The following is a 23,318-nucleotide window of genomic DNA, read 5'->3' on the forward strand; positions in this document are numbered from 1 at the left end:
GGGCATTTAATGTTGTGTCTTCTTGGAGCTGTGAACTCATGCAACCTGCATGAGGAGGCACTCGTTTTCTTTGACACCACCCTCCTGTGACCCACTTACAGCCCCTTCTTGTACTAAGGGATGGGGCAGAAAGGAGGAACCGATCTATTCCTACTCACCTTAACACCATAAACGCTTCAATAAAGTTTCACTTTTACTGGAGTGATTCATTCACCTCACTCACATTATTATGTCTTTGACAGTAACAAAGCACTGTATTTAATTTTAATACATATTAAGTCTCTGGGATGGGCAAGGAACCTGACAGGCATCACTGGATCCCATTCTTCAGCTGAGAGTTTCCAGCAGGGAGTTCAGCAGTTTTGGAGGGAATGGCTCTGTGATGGGGACAAGACCTGGCACAGCGCTGCTACGGAGCCGGCACAGACCCGTCCGCACCAAAGGCTTTGCCCGGAGGGCAATGAGACACTTGACCACAACCATCTGCAGGCAGCAGGCTATGGGGCCAGAGAGGCTAGACCTCTTCTTCAGGTGCTCTGGCTCCTGCTGACGGCAACAGCAGCTGGTGGAGGCTGGTCTGTCCTGCCCTGCAGGGACACAAAAGGCTCTGCAGGTCCCTTCTTGATGTGGCTATGCTGGGGGCCATGGAGGCCTTGCTATGTAATTCTTGAAAAACCTTGCAGAAATGGTTCTGCTACGGAGAACCGACTGTGGTTTGATTTTTAAAAAAAAACAAAGGCTCACCTGAGTCTTCAGTCTTTATAACGGTGGTATCATGTCTCTGAAAGTGGACGTATCCATCCAGGTTTGAGAGGAATTACAAAATCTGTTCTAGGTGTGTCTGTGGACAGAGACGCTGCCGGCAGATGGTGCAAGAATGTGCAGGTTGTGTTTCCTCCTGTCTCTGCTTCCAGAAGTGAGTTACAGCTCTGTGAGATGTTATTCCGACCTAAGAACAGAGATGGGGAGAGATTTTATTTTTACTTTATTTTAATTATGGCTTGCAATATATAGCACCTGGCTTCTCATTTGAATTCCAGCCCATAATGCAAAACTGTGCTGCCTCTGCTACCGGCAAAGCTGTGGATCCATATGTTATATTAAACTGAGCAGCAGGCTGTGAGTTGTGAAAGAAAATATGCACAGACAGACAAAATATGGGAAAACACCCCTAACGATGCAACGAGACCATTTACACAACACCACTTCTTTCTGCACTACAGAACTTCGCTTTCAAAGAGATTTGAGGAGAAACGTTCTGTTTCAGACCTGGCCACAGAACCATCATGCCTTTGGCAGAATTTCAGTGTACAGAACCACACGTTTATACTGTTATGAAGTAATCTCCTTTATCTCTACATTATGGGTGTAATTATTGTTATTTTCTTAGGTATAATGCATGTGTGGCTCTAGAAGTTCACAGATCACAGCCAACTGTGTTTTCTCCAAAGTTACAAGAGAGAGAAATGAGAACTAAGGCTGCATTCTGCCTGCAGTATCAGGAGCTATACACCTCGATCGCAAAACCGATAAACTGTCCAGCACGGAAGAGCACATCGTGGTTTGCGCATTGGCAAGCTCATGGTTTGTGGCTCAGACCTCCAAGCTGACGTTTGCCTTTTGGAAGCTGAAACGAAAAGGAGCTCATTGCAGGCATTACCATGGAGTTTACAGAACCGTAGCAATTTCTAGTTTATTATTTCCTGCTTTTCCTAAAGTCTGCCTCTTTAAGGATGCCTAATCTAAAGCTTTTAAGACAAAAACTGGCCACACAGGTCAAGCTTTTGGGCTAGGTTTTACACGGGAGAGACTGGAGCTGGAGTAACTTCCTGACTCCCTCCCAAGTGCCCTTCTCCTCTGGGTTGTTCCATGAAGTTGCTCTGCGATCCATGTTATCATGATCTGGTGAAGAAGATCCTACCCCTGATACAAGACAGTAGCTCTGCTGCTGCCTCACCCCCTCGGCCTGATGTCAAATCGCACAAACTCCTCCTCTTGAGTTGCTACAAACTAGGCAAAGCCCCGGAGAGGTACCGCTCTCACAAGTACTGTGTTTCTACGGTGGTCAAACTGTTCCCACGTGCACCAACATAACAGTATCAAAGTTAAATAACGGGTTATGAAATTATTTGAGATCCTCTGAAAGCAGATGTAGCTCGTCAAGTAGCAATCATTTAGGGTTTGTGAAGGTCCCAGGCTGTTTGCTGTGGGAAGAGTCAGATTCCCTTTCCAATGTAGTAAAGTGAGTCGGACAATTTGTTCCTGTGTTTCTGGTTGTGAAAGGGGACAGAGCTTGCACGAACTGTGGATCACCAAACAGTAAAAGCCCTAAATATTCATTTCTATTCCTTCTACCTGAAGCCAGTCCTGACTTGACATTTTATAGTCAGTATTCTCATTTTTGTGAATGGTTTCTTACCTTTCCTGCCGTAGGGCATTTGACCGAGAATTGTATTCTTCAAGAACAAAATAGGTTTTGCTAATGCGAACCGTGGAGAGCCCAGTGTAGGGTACAGACCTTCCCCGGGTGATCCCTGTGACCGGGGTGGGAAGGCTGCTGAAAGACCACATTGTCTGCATACAATTTGCACAACGTCCACAAAATTCACAGAATAATTCTGACAATATGGGAACCCTGACAGATTTATAGGCCTATTGCTGATATAGCTGCAGGGGTTGGAAATTGCTATAATTTATGTAATTCAGCAACAGCTAGAGGTTGTGGAGGTTTTTTCCTGCAGGGGATAGTGCTCTGTACTGGAGACTTCCTCCAAGAGTCCAGAAATCCCACCTCTAGGGAATCTGCTCTTTCCAGGCATTTCATATGGTTATTTTTGGCTATGTCTGTGGAGATTTCTAGTTTCCTAGTGCAGCTATTTTTATAACATATGGCTGTGAAGTCTATAGTATTAGACGTAATTTAATCTTGCATGTTTGAGTGTCTCAGGACCGTACATATGCAATTACTGCCCCCTGCACCTGCTCCCTCTTTGGCCTGTATTTGAAACACTCCTTTACTGTAAGAAGCCGAAGCTTCGGAGGCTTCTAGACAACAGTTCCTTTATTGAGCGTGCTAAGCTGCCATAAATATTTAATTAGGTGTTGCTCTATTTTTGGAGAGATACAGAAAAAAAAAATCCCCATTTCCTTACATTTAAACAGAACATTTTCCTGCTGGAAAAATTTCCCTGCATTAACTAGTGACAGGGAGCCGTATTTTAAGAGGGCGCATAAAAATTTGAGAGGGTGAAAGGCTGGTAAAGAGGAGATTTCACTAAGCTGAGGATTCTCTCCTGTAGTTCTCTAGGTGGGAAGGGAGGCTGTCGGATGGCTGGTTTTGAGACGGAGCTGTGCGGAGGCCTTTCAGGCAGCACGGCACTATGTCAGGCTGGTGGATGCAGCTGCTTCCCAATGAGGGGAGCTTCTGCTTCTCCTATATTTGCTGTCTAAAAATAAATTATGGCTTCATGGGTATTTTTTAATGCTGAGTCATGAATCGGCTAACCAAGCTGTCCTGGGTATGCCGAGTGGTGACATTGCTTGGAGAGCTTCGTGTGCCGTAAACCTTCAGATACAATGATTACCTGGACTGTAATTACAGTTGATGTATGCATGTATATCTATGTAAGAAAGCAAAGGCAGGGGTGTGATTGTACTGCCAAATTTAAAAAACCAATCAGTTGATGGAATTGCAGCTAAGATTTCACCCCACCCATTAACAAAACAGATCTCCTAGAAAGGTTTGTTAAAATTAGCTAATTATAAGGCCTCATTCCATGCTCCAAACATTACCTTGTGTCATTTGACTTGAAATCGCCTCCAGGAATGCACAGTAAATACCGAGAATGAATCCTGACTTCTGCTGTAGTTCTTAAACTTCAAAGATGGTTCGAGTCTTGCTGCCACCTGTATTAGAAAATCAATTGATTATTTGGTGTGGGCAGCCATCTCTGCCGTGTTCTTGACTTCTTGTCCTGTGGCTTCCCACCCAAACAACTTCATCTCCTTGACCTCACCTCTCTTAATCTTGCTGATTTCTACACAAGAACCATCTGAAAATTTCCCTGTCCTTTTCAATGGTTAAAAAAAAAAATTAGGACAAGATTAAAGGACCGAATTCTAAAATGCTGTAACTGCACTGACCTCAGAATCACCATTTGATGGCACAGAATTAAGTACACTAAAATCAACAGCAACTAATGCTTTAATGAATATAAAATTTAATTCAAAAAATATGCTCTGTATATTGCGAACAGTTTTCCATACAGGTGATAGAGGGGAAACTTAAAGATCATTCAACCAGAATGTCTCTTATAATTATATTGACTTTGTCTTTAGAAGCCAGAAAGAACTAACTTACAAGTAAAGATAAAAAATTAAGTATGTATGGTTTGGTCAAAATAATGATGATGGGGAATTAGGAAGCAATTTGTGAGTATGTTAGGGGAGAGAAATTATTTCGAGCAGGATAAGGCTTATAGGTAATCAGATGAAATTACCAGTAGAAAAAGTAAAATGCATCCAGGAAGAAGACCTGACACTGAGATCTACTGGGCCACACAACAGACTCATCAGAGGATGACACAGAAGCCTCTTTGAAGGGGAGCATTTGGAAACAGACCCCACGCTGTGGAAAAAAGGGCAGGTAAAGTTTGTTCCAAATGTGGGCTGACTAAGTATTCTGAGAGGTACTTTACTGTCTTGTACTTACTTGATGTATTGGTTGTGTGGCAGATGCATTTGTTGATTAAAATGATCATTATACCTATTAAAGCTGAGTTGACTACTTCATTAGCCAAATAAAATGTAATACACGGAACAAAGCCCCATAACTACCATGTGAAAAGCTGTGTACGCTTCCAGTCTCTGCAAAAATACTCTCTGCTAATGTCTCCCTTCCCTGTTTCACTCAGTTACTGCAGCTGAAAGTTAAACCATGAGCCTGTAAATGTTCACAAGCCTAACTTTGAACCCAAAGCTAGGCCTTCCAAAGTCACTGAAGGTGTTCCTAGGCACAGGTATACCTGAAGCTTACCTAACACTTGTACATGTGGAATTAGATTCTCAGGTTGTAAAATGCTTGGACATAAATAGTCTTTTATCAAGTTTGTTAAAGCAGATTGCAAACCACGCACTTGACAGGGTAGACTTTTACTGAAATGCAAAACCAGTAAGTAATAAACAGCCTTAGTCATGCCATTTGACTGGAGATCTGTCAGAACGCGCTGCCATATCAAACACAAGCCTACCTGGAGCAGCTGGACTCCTGCCCTTTGAGTTTATCTGTTATTGATTCAAGGTCCAAACACTTAAGAGATTTCATCCTTCTCATTACACCACTCTGTGGCTACCATGGTCTTGATTGCCCAGCACCTTCCAGCTCTCAGTGAAGCAACTCCCCAGCTGGCCACTCAAACTGGCAGCGTAAAGCAGATTTAATGAAACACATTATTAAGCAACCAAGTAGTTACATGACTTCTGAGCACCACCCACCTGGATAAGACTTCCTTACACACGCCTGTTGTCTCACACAAAAGAACCTCTGTAGTCCTGAGTGTCTATTACTGCAGTGAACTTAAGGCAATGTTTGCAAAGCGGAGCTAAATGTCATACTGCAGAACTCGGGTCAGGAAATCCAGCGACTTTCAACGGGAGCTCAGTATCTAGCCAGCTTTGGAGCTTTGTAAATCCCACTAGCCAAGTAAATAAATCTTTAGGTCAATATATACCTTGAGAATCTGAACCTTGGCTCCCTGGGTGATGGGCCTGTCTGTCTGCAGGCGTACAAAGATATTTTACCCTGTAAGAGAAAGCAAAATTTGTGTAGTAAGCATGTATATGACTGCCAGAGTATATGTAATTTCTGCCATAATTCAAATGTATATTTAGGGATATTGATCTACAGTAATAATTAATTCAGGTAGCAATGTAAAAAACATCCAAAAAGATGGCAAAGAACTTTTCAAAATAAAATGGCTTTAAAAACACTATTTAGACTAAGGGCTAGGCTGCCGATTTTGTTCTAGCACTAACGTATTTTACTCAGCAAAGTTATACATTGCTATACATTTAAATAAGGAAATTTAAAAAAAAAGTGTACAAGTCATGAGGGAACTGCCTGAAGGAAGGGGAGTGAAATACCCACGGAGGTGGATAGGACACTATCAGTGCCAATACCTTTTGAAAAATGGTATGGATCTGTGGCAACTGTGCGTGATTTGGTGGCCATCTCGTTTGCTTTAGTATTTAGCAGAGAGCACAGTGCCACGCTCAGGGAAGGCAGCAGGAGTTTGTCCTTGGGTCCTGCGGCTCTGTACTGAAGTGCTCAAATTTGGGGTAACTCCACCCAAGGTGAAGGGATGCTAAGGCCTAGGTCTGGGCATGGCTTAAAGTCAGTTATGAAACTAATCCTATAAAAAACTTTTACTGAATAACTTTTAGAAAACTTTTACAAAAGTTTTCCAGTGGAGTCACGGACGTAATTGCAATAAACAACTGTGTTTTGGCTTAACAGGCTTTTCTTTTACTGTAACTGTTAACATCAGTGCCTAAAAATTGTGACTGCCACCTAAGAGTTCTTTAGTTCTCAAGATAAAAGATGAGTCTTTAAAAGACTTCTGACATTTCGGGGCAATATTAAATTACATAGCATCACAGTATATAGACTTAATGTAGCCGATCCATGTTTCATGAGAAATGTTTACTGCAGGAACGCCTCCATCATGTTTCTCCCTTCTCACGCTGTCCAAGTCCTGCCAGAGGAGAGCTGTGAGAAATATAAGACCTTATATGGAGTAAATAAAGAGCAATTTTCAGAGCCAGATGAATCTGTGAAATATGGAAGCCATCGTATATGTAAAGACAAGACCTCATAATTCACAGCAAGTGAAGCCACAAACGAATTATGGAGGTCTTTCATCATAAACAGAGCGAGTCTGTGTTCCGCAGATGTTTGCTTTGTTGCAAGACTGACATTAGATTTAAAATAATTCATTCTTTTTATTAAAAAAAATGAAAGCGCACTTCTCTTTAGGTTAACCAGAACTGTTTCTGTTCATAGAAAGCACCTACTGATGGAGTCACACGGGGCTAGAATTTACTTTGCTACATTTCCATAGGTAACAAGATGTATTTTACAATCTCTCATTAGTTTAAGATTTTTCTTTAAGACAAAAACATATCGTTAGCCTGGGGAAAAAAAAAATCGTCTTAGCTTTTCTGTAGAAAGGGGCCTTGGTAAACAGTGTGATGAATCTATAGCTGCCACATGCATGTGACAGACAATAAACATATTTACTCCCAGCCACCATCAGGCTTAGTCATGCAGCCATTGTTCATACATAAAAGGTTTCTGCAGGCCTGGTACAGCCCTGCCAGCAAACCTCTGTAGCGGCCAGTTTAAAGAGCAGAATGGAGTAACCTGCAGTATTTTCCCAAATACCACCTTTTGTGAGCATACTGATCACTGTACCAAGATTTTTTGCAGCTTTGACAGCCTCAATGAAAACAACGATTTATTGCATTCGCCATAGCTGTGCTGGTAAAGCTTTTTAGCACAGATCTCACAGGAGGTACTGAGTGCAATAAAAAAAAGCAGGAAGCTTGCGATACGGCTATGTTATGTATGTAGAGAACGGGGCTGAATCCTGCAACGCATCATGCCCAGCGCACCTCGATGCTACACGGTACCGGCTGGGCAAGCTCCGGCCGGCCCCGCAGCCGCCTGCCCGCGGTCCCTGCACACGCCCAGAGGCGCGGGGAAGCTCCGAGGGCCGGAATGGCAGACCTTCCCCTTTCCCTTCCGAGCCGGGCCGAGCGACGGCCCTGCCGCAGCGGCACACGCCGCCGGCCGCGCTCACCGGCGCCAAAACCAGGCGGGCCTTCGAGGGACAGCCAGGAACACGCGTGCGCCCCCCGCCCACGGGCCTCGGTCGCGAACGGGCGGCGCCGAGAGTGGCGAGGGCCGCGGGGCGGGAGCAGGGGCTGCGGCCTGAGGGACGGCGCGGCTCCGCCTCCGGCCCCGCAGCGCACCGGCCCCGTTTGCCGCTCGCTTTTCGCCGTCAGGCGCCCGGCTCGGGTTGGCGGTGCCGGCCCGCCGAGGCCCGCCGGTTCCGGGCAGCGCTGCGGGGCGGGGGGAGCGGGCGCGGCCGGCGGGAGGGGACGGAGGGGACGAGGGGACGGGCGGCCGAGCCCCGCCCCGGCCGGTACCTCAGGCCCGCTCGAGCGACGCCGCCATGGGCCGCGCGCCTCTCGCTGTGATTGGCGGAGGTGGGGAGGGGCGGGGCTAGAGCGGGACCAATCCACCGCCGCCGGAGGGGGGTGTCTCGGCGGAATGGTTCAGCCCAGCCGCCTCCCCTCCCCCCGCGCGAGCCCGAGCCCTTTGGCCAGGCCGTTACGAGCGCCCGCGCGCGCCCAGGCAGGACCCCGCGGGCTGCCCGCCGCATTGCCTGACGGCGGCGGCGGAGGCGCGGCGCCGGCGCTGCCGGCGGGCCCGTGCGGAGGAGCCGCTCGGCCGCCGCAAGCCGGTGGGAGGCAGACCGCCGCCGCTCACCATGGCCCTTCGCTGCTGGCGGGCGCCGGCGGCGGCTTCCGCTCCGGCGTTTGAGCGGGGCGGCCGCGAGCGCCTGGGCGCGAGGAGGGGTGAGGACGCGGGTCCTGGCGGCGCGGAAAACGCGCCAAGTTTCCCGTGGTGGGGAGAGCGGCGCCGGGGCGCCCCGCGGTCTCCATGGCAACCGGCGGGCGGCGGCGGCGGCCCGCGCCGTGCCACCATGTAGCGGTGAGGAGAGGCGGCCCCGCCGCGGCCGCGATCCGCTCCCGCGGGCCCCGGGCCCGCTCCCGGGGGCCGGGCCGGGCCCGCCGCGCCGTTCTCCGCCGGCGGGCGGGACCGTGAGGGCGGGCGGCGCGGGGCAGCGGGCCGGGCGGGCGGCGGGAGGCGCGGGCGGTGCCGCCGGGGCGGCGGGCGGCCGGCGGGGAGGGGAGGCGGCTGTCAGGGCCCGGGGCGGGGGGTCCGGGGCCGCGCTGCGCTCCCGCGCCCGTTGCCGCTTCCCGCAGCCGGAGTAAATGGCGGTGCGTGTCTGTGTGCGCGGCAGGTGTGAGCGCCGAGCGCAGCTTCCCGGCCGGGCTGGCCGCCTCCCCCGCTCCCCTGCCCGCCAGGAAAGATGCCCGGGGTCTTGCCGAGTGACAGCACCGGGCCTGCGAGAGGGAGCCCCTCGAAGAAGAACAGGCTTTCGCTGAAGCTCTTCCAAAAAAAGGAAGCGAAGAGAGCACTGGATTTTACAGAGTCCCAGGAAAATGAACAAAAGAGTTCAGAATTCAGAGGCTCTGAGATGTACGTAAGAGTTTCGCTCTGAATAAGCGTTTCTGGTTATATTGTGAAAGTAGTCTAGTACCTGAGCAAGAGTTACGTTTGATGCAACGGATAAACAGCGCTGCTCCGTCCACTCATTTAAGTTGTATGTTCTTGCATAAGTGTGCGCCTCAACGTGTGCTAAATAAAGCCTTAAGCCAAGTTAATCAAACTGAACTAACGATTCACTGTGATGAGTTTCTAGAACTATTTAAAGAAAACAAGTTTGCCGTACAACAGATGTTTAGCTGGCTGGCGTGAACTTTTTAATAACTTCAAGAAGTTAGCTTATTTGAAGTTAATATAGCTATTCTGATGCTGAATTATTTAAAGTATATGACAACGTAGGGTTTTGCAAAATAAGTTTTAATAAAAAATACTGGTTTTTAAAGGTTATTCCTGCTGCAAGTAAAAGAATCGATTGTGCTGCTTACTGGTGTTCATTAGGGTGTTTCAAGGCCTGAGCCAATCTGTCAGCTCGTTTCATTGCAGCTAGTGAGGAAATTTAAATGGAAAAAATTGCTTAATCATGGTCAATTACAAATGTGTTGGAGACTTTAAAAGTTTGGTTCTGTTGTGCCAGTATGGTGCATTAGCACTGCATATAATGCGCCAGGTTCATTGGTTCCTTCTTTTTTTTTTTGTTTTTATCCTTTTGGTTTGCATCCAGAAACAAAGCAGTGTGAATCTGGAGCAGGGGACAGTAATAAAATATGTGCTAGACACGTTTTTCCTAGCACTGCCTTAGGAATGAAGAAAGAACATACAAAAGTATTTTAAAGATAACTTTTTTGGTTCCCTAAATTGGTCTCCTGATATTTTTTTAAAAATATGTATTGGAACTAATGGCAGATTTGCCTGCTTCTTGTAAACCTGTCTGGTTTTGTGTAGGTTGCTGAAAAGAAGTGTTACAGTTGAGCAGTCCCTGATTGAGTGCCCAGAGTAGCCATACAGACACTGTCAGAAACACTTTGACATGATTTTGACCTGTATGTCTCAGTCATTAATTCTATAAGCTAGCTCTGAGATGGTGGACGGCCAGGAGAGAGATGTGCATGCATACCAGAAGGAGTCATTTTCAAAAACTGCCTCTTAACACGCTGTTTTCTCTGTTTAATAGCGATCAGGTCGTTCCTGCAGCACAGCCTCCCTCGCTTGTTAGCTGCGAGAAAAAAGACAACATGTTGCCTTTTGTGGGCTTGAACAATCTGGGTAACACTTGTTACCTTAACAGCGTACTTCAGGTAAGATTGTGTTCAGGGGCCTCAGAAAGATGATTTTCTTTTGGTTAAGCACAAGTGGCTGAGATTCACAGTTTGATATTACATAGAAGGTGTCTGGATGTAGTATGAAGGGAATCTAATTACAGTGGGGGGAAAAAAGATGATACTGCAGGAAATGTGTGCACCGTAGGTTGCCTCGATTGGGTAATGTTTCAGATTGCATACTCGGGGCACCTCCCTGCTATGAATAACCCTACGTCTTTGCGTGCTGTGCAGCAGCCGTGGGAGATGCAAAGCTAGTTTGATTGTAAATGCGGATATGTACGTTGAGTAACTTCTTACTTTACCAATTATTCTCTTGTTTTAAACTATTGCTTTCAGGTATTGTATTTTTGTCCTGGTTTTAAAACTGGAGTAAAACATTTATATAATATCATTTCAAAGAAGAAAGAATCTTTGAAGGACGAAGGAGAGCAAAAAGCAGAAAAGGTAACGTATCTCCCTACACGTTCCTTTACTTGTAATTTTGCAAGTGAGGCTGCATGCCAGGAGTATAATGAAAATATAACTGTGATTTCTTCTGTTTGTAAGAAGTTTTGCAGTATTGTTTTCTACAGTGCTATTTCAGGTAAAGATACATTTGAGTTGTTTTGAACTTGTGCTCAAACTTGAGTGTTCAGAGTGTCTGCAAACTTGTAAGCACAGATCTTAAGTTTAACAGAAGAAATCCAAGAAGATCTCTCACCATGTTTCTCACATTAAGATAGTTATGATACAGTACTTTGAGTGGATGGAAATTGGAGGTTGGGCAAAGATGGTTTGGGTTTTTAAAATAACGGATAGTCTGGGTTGATATTTATTTTCTGCTGGCAAAAGAGCAGTGTAGTGTCTGAAACTCACCTGTTTCCCATAGCAGACAAAAAAATCTGTCAAATGTCTGTTCAAATAATAAGTGAGGGCAGGAGAGAAAAAGTTTTAACTTGATGTTACAGACAAAACTGCAAGTATTTTTATTCTTTTTATATTGTTATTGCAGGGAAATTGTAAAGAAGATCCACTGGCAAGTTATGAACTAATCTGCAGTTTGCACTCATTGATTCTTTCAGTTGAGCAGCTTCAAGCCAGCTTTCTCTTAAATCCAGAAAAATACACGGATGAACTTGCTACTCAGCCACGAAGGCTACTAAATACCCTTAGGTACAAATTGTCTTAAACACATCGTCAGAATTTTCACCTGAAGTTTTGAGGTCATTGTACAATACAGCATTAGAGACTTGCGGGAGGTAGACGGTCTTAAACTTGGGCATCATTATAGGAAGTTTTTCATGTTTATTGTTACCCCTATGATATCATAAATTTGAAAGTAAAATTTCATTTTGTAAGAATATAATTTGAATCCAGCAGCGGATTTAAAACAGTGCTCAGCCTTAAGTATGTAAGTATTCTCATTGACCTGAGAAGGACTGCTACTGGGTTGCAATTGAATGCATGTTTAAATGCATGACTGTAGCTACCTTCCCACGGCTGTCTGTGACAGAGAGTTCTCTCTAGGCCTGGAGAGGATCCTCCCCTGCTTTTATAAACTCCCTAATTTAAATCTCAAATCAAGTTAGCTAGTCAGTAAAGAATAACTAGTCTTCAATGCCTTGCTTATTTACTTTTACTTTTAATAGAGAGCTCAACCCTATGTATGAAGGCTACTTGCAGCATGATGCCCAGGAAGTTCTGCAGTGTATCCTGGGTAACATCCAAGAAACATGTCAGCTGCTGAAGAAGGAAGAATTGAACAAACTGCCTGTGGAAGAGCCTACAGCTAAACTGGAGGAAAAACTTAATCAAAACACTGAGAGCAATGGAACTAGCAGCGCTGCTGAGGAGGAGGAGAATGTACCAAGTAACCATGTCGGAGAGATAGCTGAAGACAAGCTACTCAAAGGAAATGGGAAAAGAAAAAGCGATGCTGAGGGTGGCAATGCAAAGAAAAAATCCAAAGTATCAAAAGAGCAAATTGCAGCAGAAGAAAATCAAAGGCAAACCAGGTCGAAGAGGAAAGCAACAGGAGAAAAGCTAGAAAATCAAACTGATGCCATTGCCAAGTGTTCCAGTGAAAATGAGAGTACGAAGCCCACACAGAAGAAGTCACGGCTTAGATTAAACTGGTTAAAATCTTCATGCAAACAGCCTAGTATTCTGTCTAAATTTTATAGTTTAGGAAAGTTAACTACAAACTTGGGATCCAAAGACCCAGGGAAAGAATATGATGACTGTGAGCTTGAAGACTCATCTGTAAAGTGTGAGAATGGTAACAATATTAAAGAAGATTATCATGAACCAGCGTCTCCTGTGGAAAGTCATAATCAAAAAGGAACTGAAAAAGAACCAAAAAAGGAAGGTTGGTGAACAAGTGTATGAGCTTAAAATTAGTATGATTAAGAAATTACTATATGTGGGAAATCAGCCTTCAGACCGCGTAGCCAGCAGAGCTCTCTAAATGCAAAATTACATTTTCAGGAATTAAAAAAGATTTTTGTGGAAGAGAATTTATTTTTATACATGTTTGTTGATTTTTTTCTTTTTAATAGCTTGACCTGTTTAGCTTAGATCTGGTATTTCTCTAACATTATGTAATCATTGTACAATATAAAAAAATGTCAGAATACTACCAGGTTTATATTATCACTAATTTTTGTCATCTATAGAAATAGCAAGTGGATTCAAGGTGTAAAGGAAGATTACTGTCAGGAGCAAACAGAATCAAACCCCCTTGGCTATGAATTTGTGTCCCAAGTCTTTACAAATAATATCCTCTCCTTCCCTCGCTATTCTTCAGTCCTTCCATATTTTCAACCTTCCCAGGAACTAGGAAAGACACTGGATGTATTATATATGCCAGTTGGCTGGCAGGTATGGATTTTGTTCGTGTCAATGAAACAAGATACCTCTGAGGGAAGGGCCTTGATGTGAATTCAGTAGTTAGTAATTTGGAACTTTCTTTCTGATCCAACCACCAATTTTAATAAAAATTTGAAGGAATGCAGAATCTTTTGAGATCTCCATTTCTTCAGCGGATTTGACTACAATTGGCCAACAAGTTTGGAAAGTATTGGAGGAGAGGACTGAGAATAGAGACCAGGCAAAAATACAGGTGTGATGTTCCCTGAGAAGACTAAAAGTCCATACTAAGAAGGCAGTGCATTGATGACAAACACAAATTTTCCAGAATGTGACACTGTCACACTTAGCGTACAAAACAAGAACCTCATCTTAAAACAGAAATTAAGGTTTGAGGGCCAAGAGAACGGGGCTCCCTATTCAGTAACAAGTAGATGACATTGTGAAAATTGCATGTGATAAGCAGCTTTTTTTTTTTTTTTTTTTTTTTTTAATTCCTATCTGGAATCCCTAAAAGGCCATGTCTGTAACACAGTGATTTTCCAAGAAGGATAGCCAGGTTCTGAAGTGTCTTTTGAATAAAATGCATCTTGGTAAGTGTTGTGGCATATACTTTCTCTAGGTACAGAGCTGGCTGTTTTTGAACTAGTGGAGAAACTGTTCCAGGGCCAGTTAGTACTGAGAACAAGATGCTTGGAGTGCGAATGCTTCACTGAAAGAAGAGAAGATTTTCAGGACATCAGTGTTCCAGTGCAAGAAGATGAACTTTCTAAAACTGAAGAGAGTTCTGAAAGTAAGTAATTACCAACAAGGGTTGTGATGTATGTTTCTGTTTCAGCCAGCCATTGAGGAAGGACAGTGCCATATTTATCAAGGAACACTGCTCCTGTTTGTGCTGGTTAAAATTAGAGGCTGTTCTGTTATCTCTTGTCCTGATTAACTTTTAGACTTTGGAAACACAGCGCTGATAATGTAGACGGGTCCGGACAGTATTAAAATGGTTTCATGTCTTAACACATAACACAGACCTTCAGTCCTTCACTTATGTACATGTTTTCTTGCTTATAAATAGGTATTTTCTTTGACTTGGGTCTTCCCTTTCTTTGTGGCTAAGAAATTCTGCTTTTTCTTCATTTTATAAGAAATATCTGCATTTTTTCTCAAAAATAAAAGAAATGAGAAACCAGCTTTTTTTGGTTAATTTACTGTAGAAAATGATTTTTTCAGTATTTTAGACTGTCATTACCTTAATAGCATTTGGTTTATATTTGTAAATGTTAGTCCTCTGGTATCTTTCACAAATTTTATATGAATCTATAAGTGATCTATACTTAGCTTTTAGCTCTTTTCAAAAATGAGCATGGCAACAATACATTTTGAAATTCCAAATTTTAAAGAAATTAATTTTAGTTCTCATGGACTTAATTTGGAGCAGCTTTTACTATTTTTGCCCTTCCTGTTTTGCTGAAGGACTTCAGACTAAAGTGTGTGTGGTCGTGTTCATATGTAAAACGCTACTGACGGCGTAGGTGGTCTTGTCATCAGCGGTGTGAAGCGGTCGGGGAGGCAAAATGTAAAAAGTGAAAGGGAACCGTCTGGTTACTTTGGAAGTTTGCCTTAATGAGCGAAATTCTGGCCTCAAATACATGCACCCAATTTCCAGACACGGCAGCAGAATTAGTACGTGCGATCTGACGACAAGCTTTGGGAAAACTGTAGATTTTAAGTAATAATATCCATTAAGTGATACTTTCATCACTTCCTGAAATGATTCAAAGATTTGAATACATCATCTATGTCATACATATTGAGTGTTCCTTACAGTGTTGATGATAGTTTTTGAACATTTCTTAATTTGACATATCTTGTTTTGTTGTTATTCTGGTGGGATGCCTTGGAAATGTAAATAATAGCGTATTTGTGAATGTAATGATTCTCTTTTATAGTTTCTCCAGAGCCAAAAACAGAAATGAAGACTCTTAAATGGGCAATTTCACAGTTTGCGTCAGTGGAAAGGATTGTGGGAGAGGATAAATATTTCTGCGAAAACTGCCATCATTACACAGAAGCAGAACGCAGCCTTTTATTCGATAAAATGCCTGAAGTTATAACAATTCATTTGAAGTGCTTTGCTGCTAGTGGCTTAGAGTGAGTATGCAGATTGACTATATTACGAAATGGTGTGCTGTTGGCAGGAAAATCTTATCAGAAGAGATTAAAATGTTTTGTAACTTTTCCAAAAGCAAAAGCAGATTTCTAGATTGAAATTAACTTAAATCAGTGGGACACAGCCCCTAATTTCATAAAGGCTTTCTATTGTTACAAGTAGCGGCAGACACTACCTCCAGGAAAATACGCTTTCAGGAGACTTCTTGACAAAAATTGGTTTATCTGTATTCTTGCAACAGCCTGATATCCTGATGTTTCTTAAAACTTTGTTTAGTTTTAATATCACCTGTCTGTATGAGTTTAGAGGCGGGTTTAAGTACTTTAGCAGAACACGTAATGAGAACAAAACTGAATTTTATGTTTGCAGCTAGTAGTACACTTTGGTCTCTAACTGAATGTGAGTACTAAAATTGGGGAAAAAAAATCAGGAGATAAACATTTTGAAGTGCTAACGCACAGTACAGAAAAGTTGATCAATTCCTTTAAAAATACAGTAATATCAATGTCATTGATGTTCAACTGCTGAGCAATCAGTTTAATGTTAAATACTGTAGAAATCCTTATTTTTTGAAAGAGATTATTCTTATGAGAGTGTTCTTTACCTTTTTTTGTACTTAGGAATTTAGGGATTTCGTACTTAGGATTTCCTTTGGGAAGGGAAGGGAAAAAAAACCACCAACCCCACCCCCACCCCCCCGGCCCTAGAGTACTGTACACAAATTAAACACTGCCATGACACTTTATGCACAGCATTTTGCAGTAAACTCTTATTTCTCCACTGAGATTCAAATAATGAAAAATGACAGAAGGCTTCATCGGGACAGACTTCTTAAAACTGTAAAACATTCGCCCAGATCCTTTAGAAAGTTGTTAAACCATTCATTGCATTTTTGAGTTACTATACAATTTTAGTAACGTTTGCAGTCTTGGCCTGTATTTTCAACTTTTCCTGGTATTCACTAAAACATACCTTTTGCTATCTGCAGCAGTGTTGCTGGATGCAGCAAAAGAAGATAAACTTGTGTTGGTTTCAGCATCCCCCTTGGCGCATTTGTTCCAGAGCGCCAAGCACACTTCTCTGCTGCAGCCTATGTTTTACAACCTGATGGCTAGGCATAGTTCTGAGACTTAACACTGAGCTGCCGTCTGATGTCCAGGAAGTTATTTAGGCACAAATTATTTTGGCCTTTTATCTACCCGCTTCCCTGTGCTTTGCATTTCCCTGTGGGTTGGCTTTAGACCTTCAGAGCCACCTTGCCAGCAGGAAGGCTAATGCATGAAGTCTTCCATGGAATTTAGTTTATAATATTTGTGTCGCCAATATATTTTAGAACTTGAAGTGTATAGGACCTTTGGCACTATACGGGTACAAAATATAAGTTGACAGATGATTTGTCAGAAGACGTGCTATAAGCAAGTGCTGATAACTGGTCAATATAAATAAGATTTGTAAAATACCTATTGTCAAGCATTCTGTTAAGATACTTTTGCAGGTAGGTTGCTAAGATTGTTAAAACTAGAATTCCCACTCTGCCCACTTTTAGTATTTGTTTTTAGGAGTATATAGGTTTCTGACAAAGTCGAAAGGAAACTTCCTCTGTCTGTAACGTCTGCTAACATCTCTTCATACAAGTGTAGGATTGTAACATACAAAATTGTCTTTTCATTGTTCTGCATAATATTTGACTGTCACAACAAGGCAGAGAAAAAGTTGCACACTTTTTAAAAATTGTAATGCTATTATTGAGTAGCTCTTGATGTGAGATGGTATCCTGGTAGGATTATAGGCTATTCAAAAAAATACAACCGGAGATGTCCACCTGAAAGGAAATCTGAATATTATCTTCAGTTTGCTCCTACGTTTGCTACTTTTTTGTTTCTGTGAGGAAGTACTTGCAGGTTAACCAGCCATCTCCTGAATCACTTACCTCTTCTTCTGTCCTGGCAATCTTCGGGTCCTTCCTCCAAAATACTCAGACCTATATCCGGGTCAGACTGAATCCAATCTCTTGTGGTGTTCTTCATGTGTCCTCTGAATCATGCCATACATTTTCTGCCACGTGCTAGCAGCCAGAGATTAAGGAAGTAAGAGTGGAAAAATCAGATGTAGAACTGGAGTCAGTGATGAAGCTGAAACTGCTTAGAAGATTGTTTCCCAGTTTTTGGCTTGGATGTATTATCTTGGACAAAACCATGTCATTTCTAAACATCTTGATTTGGAGTAATAAAGCACAGCTGCAAATCAAGCAGGGAAGAGCTGAGGCTAGTAAACCAAAGCACTGGCTTACTCCATAGTATCCAGAGTCACTCTTACGGTGGTTTTTGAGCAATGAGCTTTGATGGAGCTTCCCCCAGTTGACTTACGTAAACTTGTAATATTTATTGTAAAGCTACTACTCTCTTCATAGATGAGACGGCAATGATTTGCCCTAAAAGTAATAATGGACTGTTTTGCTGGCCTTAAACTAAGATTTTTAAACTAAGAATCTTCATACAACTTCTTTTAGCTCCCATAAAAAATTTGAAATCTTGTGTGCTTCTCAGTTGTGCTCTACAGAGTTTTCCGACAACTGAGTTTTAAATAAATGAAGTGAAATGAAGCAGAGGGGAACAGTAATGTAAATATTTGCAGTCAGTAGGGATTTGCTTCATCTTTTCTAGATGCTGGCTTGCAAAGTGTTTGGTTTTTTTTAAATAAAGCAGCCAGTGTGAAAATCTACTTGCCTGGGGATGAGTAATTCTCTTTGGCAAGTGTGTGTGTGGGGAAAAAAAATCCTAGGCTGTGTGTGCTCAGACTGGGAAGCTATTAAGAAGAAATGTGTAACTGGTAACATGTAATTAAGCATTTCCACTATATAAATTTAATAATTGGTGAGAAAATTAGATTTTTGTCTTGTGAAATGGTATCAGGTAAGAGCAGGTGATTTTTTTTTATTTTATTTTTTTTAAAAAACACTTACTTTAGGTTTTGGGTTTGTTACAGTCACATTTGCTAATTAGTGACAGCAGTGCTTATGCCACTGGAAGTCTTTATTTGGAGTATTTCACATCCTTACGTGTTAAAAGCGTTGCAGTAAAACAGCTTAAGTCTTTAAGGGTCTATAATAACTTGAGGTGTTAATTCAGTACAGTGGGTGAAGTTCCACTAACTTACGGCCTCAAAAGCTGTAGTTGCAGAAATCAGGTTTGTTGTGTATGAACTACTGTCCATCAGTCAGAGGAGGCAGAGTACTTGGCATGCAATTTTTCTGTCTTCAGATTCTTATCATTAAGAAGAACAAAAAGCTAATAGGAAAAGATTTCCTCTCTTATTTCCTCCTCTCCAAATCTTTCTGATGCTGGATCTCATTCAGAAGAAAGGTAGAGCCTGTTTTTTAATGTTTTATGTTAATATGATTGTCATAGTGTGCTTGAGTGGAACTGGATTTCTGATCTAGAGTATCAGCAAGCAGTTTCTCTGTTTCTTGACTCTCTTCTGAATATCTCTATTTCTGGCTACTAATAATAGGGATTTTCAGAAGATTTAAGTTTTATTATTCTGATTATATGCTCTTTTGTGTTTCTTTTGGTGTAGTCAAATGTTTATGGTAAGCCTAGGTCTAAAATGAGATTTCAATTAATTAGACTTGAGTGACTGAGGAAATCTGTGTGCGTGTAAATGTATTTGTGGTTATAAGGGTTTATGGCTGTGAACATTAGCGAAATGTTTAGAAGCACAGCAGAATCAAAACTAAACCCAGTAAAACAAAAGTAATATTCTGTTACTGCAATTATGATTATACTGTTATGCCATATCTACAACTTCCATGGATTAAAGATAGTTATTCTTTCTTATGATAAAATGCAAGTTGAATAATAGTAGTTAGCGCTTTGGAACCTAAGTTTTACAGTTTGTCTATATTCCCCTATTATTTTTCCCTACAACACCCTAACAGTTGAGCAAGACTGAATCATCACTGAAATCTATTAGGACATCATAACAGATCGTTAAATAAAGGGGTTAATTAAATTGGGCTGATGCAATATGTAAATCATGTAAGATCAGAGTCATTCAGGGAGGCTAATACACAATAATGTAAAAGTCCCAACGCTTATTTTCTTTTCATACTCTTTAGAAGATCCTTATTGCAATGAAAGGACTTAAACTTTTCTCATTGTAAATTTGTGCACTATGAACAAAATGCTAAATATTTACGGGATGCTAGATGCTTTTCCAAAGTAAATCAGCTAGGTAATTGTTAAAAAAAACGGAATGACATGGGACAGTTAAGAATCCCTAGTAATAAGAAAGCGTTGGTAACTTCTTCATCTGTAGATAACCATTGCATTACTGTTGGCAGCATACTACAGTGTGCTAAGAAGGTCCGAGAAAAATTACTTACTCGGTTTTTCTGAGTGACATTAAAGCTACTTGAAAGTAAAATAGATTTGTATTCCTTTATTCAGTAAATGACTCTTTCAAAGGTTTGGGGGGAAAAAAAACCCCAATCCTGCTTACTTCAACCCTGGATGTTGAAGAGTGTTTTTGTTTTGTTTTTTTAATCTGGAAAGCAGGATGGTGTCTGGGGAGAAGTGCAAGTACTCGTGAATAGAAGCACGAATGATAACTGAACAATTAGGTTAACTCCTTTTATCGCCACTATTTAGAAATTAACTTTAGTCGATACTTCATAAAAAGGGAATCTCTTAAATAGTAAGATTTAACATTATACATACTCGTAAAAATGTCTTTACTGAACAGGGGTGCCTGGGACAGATGCTTATGATAAGCAAGTTGAAAAGTGAGCAACTTCTCACATTCAGATCGCCCATGTCTCTTTAATAGAAGGAAAAGAATATAGATACACTATATGGGCCACTTAAAGCAGTATTTGTTGTGAGCGGTAGTGGCAAGAGGTCTTAACTTTGTCTTTCTTCTGAAGGTTTGATTGCTATGGTGGACTGTCCAAGATAAACACTCCCTTATTGACGCCTCTCAAACTGTCACTGGAAGAATGGAGCACAAAGCCGACCAATGACACCTACGGATTATTTGCAGTGGTAATGCACAGCGGCATTACAATTAGCAGTGGCCACTACACAGCTTCTGTCAAAATTACAGATCTTAATAGCCTAGAGTTAGATAAGGGAAATTTCATCACTGACCAAATGTACGAAATGATTAAACCAGAACCACTGAATGAGGAGGAGGCAAGAACTGTTGCTGAAGACTACGATGATGGTGAAGTCTCTTTTAGAGTCAACGGCAACGCACAGCCGGGTAAAGTTCTGAACAAAAAGAATATGGAAGCTGTCGGACTTCTTGGGGGGCAGAAGAGCAAGTCTGACTGTGACCTGTACAACAACAAACCAGCTAACCCTGAGAAGTTTCTTAACGTAGTTCCTGAGAACAGAAACCCTGAGTCTAGCAGTAGTAATGGAAGCGCGGAGTGCAGCACAGAACACAGTGAGCAAAATGGTGTTGCTTCCAGTGGACTAGAAAACAAAGCTCTGTATGTACTGCAGAGCCTGAAAGAGTATGAAGGAAAGTGGTTGCTTTTTGATGATTCTGAAGTGAAGGTTACAGAAGAAAAGGACTTTCTGAATTCTCTTTCTCCGACGTCATCATCTACATCAACTCCTTACCTACTGTTTTATAAGAAAATTGTAGAGTGATACTGTATTTTGACTGTAAATATTAGGGATTTGCATACACCTATTGGTCTGATTTGCATCAAAACTACCTGGAAGAAACAGCTGTTTGTTTTTGAAGCTACTGGATCATAATGTTTCTGGTCTTTTTGTTCGGTGTAAGTGGCTCAACTTGAATTAACAAACCTTGACATAGAACTTAACTCACATAATAACTTTTATGCTGGAGAATAGTGATATTTCCTTTTAGACATACCAATTTGTATAGTTCCTAAATGATGCCTACAGTACACGGTAGTGGTTTTAACACAGCTCTAGGTCTCAGACATGCCTATTGTATGACTAGCTTTTTTTTTAATAAAAGTTATTTGTATTCATATTCTGGAGTAAATGTATATTAACTAGCAAATTTCATCAGAAGTTGTGTATTTTTGTAACTTGGGAAGTAATACTTCATATTTAGTCCTTGGGTAATCGACGTGGTATATTCTCCTTATCCAGTTCTATACTGCTCAGTGCAACTCGAAGCACAGGAAAAGGGTCTTGTAACCTTGTTTAGTGTATTGGAAGGAACTGAACTTAATAGAAATGTTTGAACAGTCTAATTTGCATCTGGTTGCATAGGTGTTAAATGGGCAAAGTGTACATAGGTGTGATTAATACTTCAAAACAGGGGGAGCGTGTAGTGTAATTAAAATAATTTTGTACTTTTAAGAGTAAAGCCCTCTAATATGCATATCTGTTTGGGTGGATTTGGAATTTAGTGGTGATCTTATAACAGTTAATTTGTACTTGGAGCTCACTGAAATGTGGGAAAACGAAAGCATTTGGCTTTGATGCTTTGTTAAGAATGTATATATGAAATAAAAAATTTATTATATGCATCTGAGATGACTAGATCAGACTTTTGTGTTTGGAGAGTGAAAAGCGGAACGTGAACATGGCTGGGCACTGTTCCAAAAAGGGTGGGAAACTATCTGTCTTAGAGAAATGGGAGATTTAAGGGCTTTAAAAAATAACATTCTCTGTTTTTTAACTGATTCTTGTACAGCGTATCCTAATTTGAAGGCACTTGATGACTAGAGGTAAGGTTCGGAGGCAAGGGAAAAGGGAAACGGATTATTGTAAAAACAAGTGAAATGTTTGGCACTAGATACTAGAGATTAAAATCCCAAATCATATATTAGATGCTAAATATTAAGGTGAATCCTATAAACTGCAGACAATTAAAATCTTAAAAATATGACACCGAATAGGATGAGTGTTTACTTCTGCTGTCATAGGATGGGTGGAATGACATGAAGTGCTGCTGCAGAGAGAGACAAGGAAAGATACACAAGATGTGAGTATGCCCTAGTTTTCTGGATATATTTAAACTTTTTACAATACAAATTAATTTATTTACAGGAAAAGCCCTAGAAACCTCTACCTAGTTTATTCTGCAATACTTAGTTTTTTACAATCTTTTATTATAACGTAGTATAAATAATGAGGTAACTCATGAAAAATAGCTTTAGTGTATTTTCCATGTTCTGGTGGACCTCTGATTTTTGCACAGGCCTTGATTTTGCAGTATACCTAGATGATGTATTACTAAAATACGTTTCAGTCTAGAAAGCTTGTACTGTCAATAGAAAAGAGTGTAAGAAAGGCTGGACTAAATTTAGAGTTGCTTATAAACTCATGCTGAATAGATGTCTGTAGTAATTATCTTCTGCAGAGGAGAAAACTCTGGAATTACAAATACGCTAAGACCTTTCCCTTTTCCAAAGCATTGTCACCATAATAAATAATTTCATTGTCTAAACTGAGAAATAGCTACATTAAAAAAAATAACTAATCTTACCTTGCAAGGGTAGCCAAATCACATTACAGAATGCTATTTTTTTAGTGCCTGCAGTATGGGGTTTGCTGAATTTCAGCCTGCAAATGAAAGTTTATTTTTCCACACTTGACCCAAGACTTATCTTTTTCATTCAACTGCAGGAACAGGAAATGTTCCAAGGAAACAAAATACGGTTATATTCAACAAAAGACTGGCTACAGTGTAATTGAAG

General features: G+C 41.5%; 1 protein-coding gene and 1 long non-coding RNA gene across 3 annotated transcripts; one reads left to right on the forward strand and one right to left on the reverse strand.

Annotated features, from left to right (window-relative positions):
* Positions 1-291: 291 nt before the first annotated feature.
* Positions 292-6,314, reverse strand: LOC142412045 (uncharacterized). Of its 2 annotated transcripts, XR_012776350.1 has the most exons (6): positions 6,178-6,314; positions 5,730-5,800; positions 5,250-5,416; positions 3,793-3,906; positions 745-949; positions 292-587 (listed from the first exon to the last, which is right to left on the reverse strand). It is a non-coding gene; the product is annotated as an uncharacterized LOC142412045 (long non-coding RNA). The 2 variants fall into 2 exon arrangements; XR_012776349.1 differs by lacking the exon at positions 6,178-6,314 and having other exon boundaries at positions 5,730-5,896.
* Positions 6,315-8,469: 2,155 nt separating this feature from the next.
* USP1 (ubiquitin specific peptidase 1) lies at positions 8,470-21,640 on the forward strand. Its single transcript, XM_075508898.1, has 9 exons — positions 8,470-8,776; positions 9,090-9,328; positions 10,467-10,590; positions 10,951-11,058; positions 11,606-11,766; positions 12,243-12,961; positions 14,084-14,254; positions 15,408-15,609; positions 20,553-21,640. Exons 2-9 carry the CDS (start codon positions 9,159-9,161, stop codon positions 21,283-21,285), a joined length of 2,388 nt encoding a protein of 795 aa, XP_075365013.1. The 5' UTR covers positions 8,470-8,776; positions 9,090-9,158; the 3' UTR covers positions 21,286-21,640.
* Positions 21,641-23,318: the final 1,678 nt, after the last annotated feature.

This window comes from Mycteria americana, chromosome 7 (assembly GCF_035582795.1).
Source record: "Mycteria americana isolate JAX WOST 10 ecotype Jacksonville Zoo and Gardens chromosome 7, USCA_MyAme_1.0, whole genome shotgun sequence".
In the NCBI taxonomy this organism is placed as follows: Eukaryota; Metazoa; Chordata; class Aves; order Ciconiiformes; family Ciconiidae; genus Mycteria; species Mycteria americana.